This window comes from Lactuca sativa, chromosome 8 (assembly GCF_002870075.4).
Source record: "Lactuca sativa cultivar Salinas chromosome 8, Lsat_Salinas_v11, whole genome shotgun sequence".
Lineage (NCBI taxonomy): Eukaryota > Viridiplantae > Streptophyta > Magnoliopsida > Asterales > Asteraceae > Lactuca > Lactuca sativa.
Window position 1 is genome coordinate 184,432,648 of NC_056630.2, and position 6,799 is coordinate 184,439,446.

General features: G+C 38.0%; 1 protein-coding gene across 2 annotated transcripts; it reads right to left on the reverse strand.

Annotated features, from left to right (window-relative positions):
- Nucleotides 1-4,209: 4,209 nt before the first annotated feature.
- LOC111918991 (ribonucleases P/MRP protein subunit POP1) lies at nt 4,210-6,577 on the reverse strand. Of its 2 annotated transcripts, XM_042897483.2 has the most exons (5): nt 6,098-6,577; nt 5,651-6,021; nt 5,516-5,555; nt 5,301-5,396; nt 4,210-5,200 (listed from the first exon to the last, which is right to left on the reverse strand). In XM_042897483.2, exons 2-5 carry the CDS (start codon nt 5,944-5,946, stop codon nt 5,063-5,065), a joined length of 570 nt encoding a protein of 189 aa, XP_042753417.1. In that variant the 5' UTR covers nt 5,947-6,021; nt 6,098-6,577; the 3' UTR covers nt 4,210-5,062. The 2 variants fall into 2 exon arrangements, with proteins under 2 accessions (XP_042753417.1, XP_052622201.1); XM_052766241.1 differs by having other exon boundaries at nt 5,651-6,577.
- Nucleotides 6,578-6,799: the final 222 nt, after the last annotated feature.

Below are 6,799 nucleotides of genomic sequence, written 5' to 3' on the forward strand. Positions count from 1 at the left end.
TTCACGAGTTGATTGCTGAAGAAACTCGTATCAAGTCCCATGCTGACAAACCTCCCAAGACAGCCACTCCTTCTGTCTTTGCTGTTTCACAACGACCCCAATCTTCAAACCAAAATCATCCCAGAGTTGCATTTGATGAGTGTGCTTTCTGTAAGAAGAAAAACCATTGGAAGGCAAATTGTCCTTTACTAACAAGCAAGGGAAATCAGTAGCAACAACAAACAAGATCACCATCACACTCTTAGTCTTCACAACAAAACAAGTCTTCTGGACAGTCACGTCCCTCTTTTTCATCTTTTACGCCAGCACAGTACGCTGCTGCTACACCTTCAGTTGAGAATGAAACAGATTTCACACCACCATCAGCCTTGGATCCACAGATTGTTGAGCAGTTCAGACAGTTCTTAGCTACCAATCCAACTGCCATGTCAGCTTCCATGTCTCATTCAGGTCTGTCTTCATCCAACACATCAGGTATTCCTTCATCCTTGTGGATATTGGATTCTGGTGCATCTTATCACATGTCACCACATTTTTCATCTTTTGCTTCATTATCTTCTCGTACACCTATCTCTTTTATGTCTGCTAGTGCTACACCCATGTCAGTAGAGGGTGTTGGTTCTATTGTCACTCTTTATATATCTTTAACAGATGTGTATTACATTCCTACACTTGCTTTGAATCTTGCATTGGTCAATCAGTTGTGTAAATCTGGTTGTTGGGTCTTCTTTTCTGATTCATTCTGTTGTGTACAGGACATTCGGTCTCGGAGGGTGATTGGGATAGGTCGTAGACTTGGGGAGCTTTATGTCTTGGAGCAGCTACATGTTGCTGATGTTGCTGCATCTAGTGTCGATTTGTCGTCTTTTCGTTTAAACCCTTCATCGTCTCCTTTTTATCTTTGGCATTCTCGTTTGGGACATGTTTCAGCGTCTCGTTTATAGTTTTTGGTTTCCACTGGTGTGTTAGGCTCTTTGAAATTTGATGATATTTCTGATTGTTGTGGTTGTAAACTGGGAAAATTTTCTGCTTTACCGTTTAATAAAAGTGTCACTCGTTCTGTTGCTCCCTTTGATATTGTGCATTCTGATGTGTGGGGTCCCTCTCCGATAACCTTCAAGTCAGGAGCTAACTATTATGTTTCATTCATTGATGATTACACTAGTGATACGTGGGTTTATTTTATGAGGCGTAGGTCTGACTTTTTCACCATATATAGTGAATTCAGAGCTATTGTCAAGACTCAACACTCTGCTATCATAAAATGTTTTCGGTGTGATCTGGGAGGAGAATTTACCTCTAATGATTTTAAACAATTATTGGCATCCGATGGCACTATACATCAATCATCTTGTACAGACACTCCTCAGCAGAATGGTGTTGTAGAAAGAAAACATCGACATCTCCTAGAAACTGCTAGATCCTTACTACTCTCTGCTCAAGTTCCCAATATGTTTTGGGGAGAAGCTGTTCATACCGCTACTTATGTTATTAATCGCATTCCTATTGCGTACACTTCGGGGAAGTCTCCTTATGAAATGTTGTTTGGACAACTCCCAGATTATTCTTCATTACGAGTGTTTGGGTGTACATGTTTTGTCTTGAAGCCTCATGTAGAGAGAGATAAGTTGTCTTCAAAATCAGCTCTTTGTGTTTTTCTGGGATATGGTATTAGTCATAAAGGTTATCGGTGCTATGATCCTTCAAATCAGAAACTGTATGTATCTCGCAATGTCACCTTTTTGGAGCATATTCCATTCTATAGCATTCGTGTCCAGTCACATGATACAACCCGAGAGGAGCTCTATACTATTGATCCGTTTAGCATTGACATTGATGATCCACCACATGTCACTGATCCACCACTTGCTGCTGATCTACCACATGTGGCTGATCCAGCACCAATCATTGATCCTCTACCTACAAATCATCAAGACCCCCCTCCATCGAGACCTTATCGTAATAAGAAGTCCACAAAGCTTCCTGAATTTGTCAATTCCTCTTACTCACCGACTTTTGCCTCTTTTATTGCTAATGTACATCGTCTCTCTGAGCCAACATCCTATAAAGAGGCCATTTCTGATCCCCTTTGGCAGACCGCTATGGCTAAGGAACTTGTAGCTCTTTATCAAACTCATACATGGGATCTGGTTCCGCTTCCACCTGGAAAACACACGATTGGTTGCCGTTGGGTTTATAAAATCAAAACAAAGTCTGATGGATCCGTTGAGCATTATAAAGCCAGACTTGTTGCGAAAGGGTACACGCAAAAGTATGGTATGGATTATGAGGAGACGTTTGCTCCTGTTGCAAAAATGACGACTGTTCGCACCTTGATTGCAGTTTCTTCCATTCGTGAATGGAAGATTTATCAAATGGATGTCAAGAATGCTTTCTTGAATGGTGATCTTCATGAAGAAGTATACATGTCTCCTCCCCCTAGTATTGCTCACCGACCAGGTGAAGTTTGTCGACTTCGGAAGGCTCTATATGGCCTCAAACAAGCCCCTCGTGCTTGGTTTGAGAAATTTTCTACGGTGATTACTTCTCTTGGTTTTCAACCAAGTAACCATGATTCGGCTCTATTTATCCGATGTACGAATGCAGGTCGGATTATTCTTTCCTTGTATGTCGATGACATGATTATTACTGGTGATGATCATGATGGTATAGAGTCTTTAAAGTGTGATTTGGCTCACCGTTTTGCTATGAAAGACTTGGGATTACTTCGTTATTTCTTGGGGATTGAAGTTGCTCAATCTCCAAAGGGTTATCTTTTATCTCAAACGAAGTATATTTCAGATTTGTTTGAACGTGCACGACTCACGGATAATCGAACAGTTGATACGCCTATAGAGAGTAATGCAAAGTACTCTCCAACTGATGGTGTCCCATTATCAGATCCAAGTCTTTATCGTACCATTGTTGGGAGTTTGGTTTATCTGACTGTCACTAGACCGGATATTGCTCATGCAGTTCATGTGGTTAGCCAGTTTGTCACTGCTCCTACTACTGTTCATTGGGGAGTTGTTCTTCGTATTTTGAGATATTTACATGGTACTCAGTTCCGCACTCTTATGTTTCCTTCTTCATCCTCTCTTGAGTTGCGTGCCTATAGTGATGCAAATTGGGATAGCGATATTTATGATCGTAAGTCCACTACTGGGTATTGTGTTTTTCTTGGAGATTCATTGATATCATGGAAAAGCAAGAAACAAGATGTTGTTTCTCGATCTTCTATAGAATTTGAGTATCGAGCCATGGCTATCCCCAGTTGTGAGATTGTTTGGTTGAGATGGCTTCTTGCAGATATGGGCGTTCACATCTCTCAGCCTACCCCTTTGTATTGTGATAACGAGAGTGAGATAATGATTGCCAAGAATTCAGTGTTTCATGAGCGCACAGAGCACATGGAGATTGACTGTCATTTCACATGTCATCATCTCCAGAAGGGCACTATCTCCCTTCCTTATGTTCCTTCTTCTTTGCAGATTGCTTATATTCTTACGAAGCCATTGACTGCTCCTCGATTCCATTTTCTGTCTGACAAACTCTCAATGCTTATTGCTGTTGCATTATGAGTTTGAAGGGGGATGTTAGCCTAATAATATTTTGGGCTTTATTTTGTATTGGGTTTTATGATTGTGCCTTTTCGCTAGGAAACCCTAATTAGCTTGTCTATATATTATGTCTTTCCTTTTCATTGTATTTGTTCTTCTCTTTGATAATAATATGAAACCCTAGCCGTTATATGTATTTCATTTGTTAGTTTACAATCTAACACTATCAAGCCGTAATCCGGTTAGGGTTGCGATGACTTGTTTATGCCAAACTGGGAAATTGCTTGAATTGAGTTTTATCGGGAGGTGAGTGTGAGTGGTGACTTCGACAATTGTCATGGCTGTGTGCGATTGCTGAGTAGTGTGGGAAGGATCGAGAATTGAGGGAAATACTCGAAGGAGCTGTCAATGCTCTGATACCATATAAAGGGTATAGTAATCTGATTGAAGTTCTACATTCATTTAATAAGTTACAAGTATATATAAGGGCTGATTACAGAGGTTGAGAAGAGCTATTCTACAGGAGATCAATTAGGAGCTTATCCAGACTCTGTTGACTATACATTTTAATATACAAAAGATACAAATAGAGTTAATTGTAAACGTGTTGTATTGGTGAGTTGGGCTGTTGTGGATCACCATTGGATTGTATAGCCTTGATAAAAAAAAATACGGAAGGTCGAATCTCTAGTCTGGTATAAGGAATGGGGCTGGTAGGTGCCAGACCAGGAAAAGTAAGCAAGACATCAAACCTAGCAACTAACATAACTTTGCAACATCTTCTTCATCAACATATGCATCTAAATTTTGTCATTAAAAAGAGATATATAATAAAACAAAAGTATGTATGATTCAATACAAACAAATGTAAACTTTTCCCTTCATTAGCTCATTTAAGAAAAGACGCTAACCTGGTAAGATATAATCACATAAAATAGAACTATTTTGAACAAATTAAGATGAAATATAATACTAATTATTTGAGATAGTCACTAATCTTGTCTGTCACAACTTTAAGCAAGACCTGGTATCTATTCATTAAGGAAAATATTCAATCACTACCCATTTGATCTTTACCAATTGATAGAAATCTCAAGTCATTGGTAAAATAATAAATGTCAAGCATAACATCAAGCACATGGTGTACAATTGTTATAAACTACAAATGAGCCACTTAGTTATTGATATTCATGTTCAACGCAGTCGGTGAAGCTTCAATTCATTTAGAGATAGGATCCCATGTGGTGTCTTTCACAAATCTTATTTCTCCAATTTATGAAAACAACCCACTCATTATCATGAATTATGTTTAAAGTGTCGATGTATATATGGATTTAGTGAAAAAAATGATTCTACTTGTAAATGCTTTTAATGGAAAGCAAATAGTTTGGGAAATGAAGAAACTATCAACTATCTTTAGCATCTCCAACTCAGATTTTGTCTGATAGAATTCTACAACATAAGTGGAGAAGTTTGTCCAAACATTGAAAACCTGGATTAATTCACCATAACTGCCTAAAAGTTTGACCATTGTTGACTTTCACATGGTCTTCAGATCCATTAGTTGACTTCTGATTAGGTCTCCACATGTAAATAACAGGTGATATTGTGTGTGAACTGGGAGTTTCGGCATGATGAAGCTGTAAAAGTTAATATACAGATTTACAATAGATGCAAAAATCTCAATGTTTATATACCATGATTTTATCAGTGTATAAAAAGTTAAAGACAATGACTTACCATAGAAGTAGCATAAAAACCACAAGAAATTACATTTTCAGCATCCGGTGAAGGAAAAGGTGACTTTACAATGCTTAGAATAGACAATGTGGAATCCTAAAAAGAAAAAATGAATATTAAGGTGATGTTAAGATGAAAAAAGAAGAAGGGTAATTTGGTACATTACTTGTGAACCGTCTACATGAATAATAGCTTGCATGATAAACAACACTTACATTTTTCAACCACTTCAACAGAGCTCTCGACCCTCTTCCACTTCATTTAACAAACCATAATTAGAAATTATCGATACAAAATTACATAGAAGGGTAAAAGAGTAAAACTAGCTAAAAATAAATATGATTGAATACCTGCCATGTAAACCATGTTGGACATACATAAAAATCTGTATGCAACATAAGGAAACAAATGTGTTTGATCCAAAGTTGATTATTCTCTTAGTCTGATGGTGTTTTAATAACAATGGTTTATTTGCAACTAAAATCCATGTTTGGTTGTTCTTGAAGTAAATCGGTGTATTTGTTATCCAAAATAACTTGAAAATCAAAGTATCCCAAATTAAAAACAAACAAATTAGAGCACCACTAAAAATTAAGCACATAGTTGTAAAACCAGAGGCTACAACATTTGTTTGATGCCTCATCATAATCAGTCCCTAAGTTCCAATCACATAGTTTCATCATTCATCCTGATATTCGTACCCAAATTACACAATTTCCCCCTAAATACAAACATTGAAAACATCACTAAAAGAAAGAAAGAGGGAGTAGAAGGTGGGTGCTTTTGACAGTTCTAACCTGGGTAGTAGTCACATTCCAAAATCAAAAAAAGAAAAAAGTTAGGTCTCAGTCCCGCCGGTTGAACCACCGTTGCCGCCAGCTTTACCCCTTTCCCCCCGTGTCCATTCATGGGCGAAGCAGAGGTTTTGTTTGATAATATATATACAGAATCCTTTGAATCAGTTGTGTTGAAAATACGTCGACCACATTGAAAGTGTGTGTCGACGGGAACCGATGATGGGTGAAATAGTTGTGGAGGTGGTCGTCTGGGGAATGCAATCAATGATTTTGTGGAAGTGGTTATACCAGTGGGGGTGGGGCGATCGTCAGTTTCATCTCCACCGGTGGGACGTCGAGTCCAGATTGAAAGTTGGCAGTGGTGTGGTTGATAATCGGTTGAGAGAAGAGTGAGAAAGGAACGAAGCAAGACGAAATCAGATGAAGGAAGATATTGGATTATAGAGGTGGTGGGGAAGGATCCAGAGGTGGTTACTAGAGTTAGAATAACAATGGCGGAGTTAGGTACTATTCCTAACTCTTAACTTCTTTAATACATATTTTAAGGGGATATATACAGTAAAGTCTTAATATTTTCATCGGTTTGACAAGAAAGTCTTAAACTTTATTTTTTTGACAATAAAGTCCAAATTACCGACAATTTTTGACACTTTTACCCTTTTTTCTGGTTACCTGGTAGTTAGGATTTTTTTGTCAAAAAAA

Coding starts and splice junctions, on each gene's coding strand:
- LOC111918991 (XM_042897483.2), bottom strand. CDS start 5,946: ATGATGAGGCATCAAACAAATGTTGTAGCCTCTGGTTTTACAACTATG. Junction 5,556..5,650: donor CAACATGGTTTACATGGCAG/GTATTCAATCAT, acceptor TGTTAAATGAAG/TGGAAGAGGGTCGAGAGCTC. Junction 5,201..5,300: donor GTTTTTATGCTACTTCTATG/GTAAGTCATTGT, acceptor TAACTTTTACAG/CTTCATCATGCCGAAACTCC.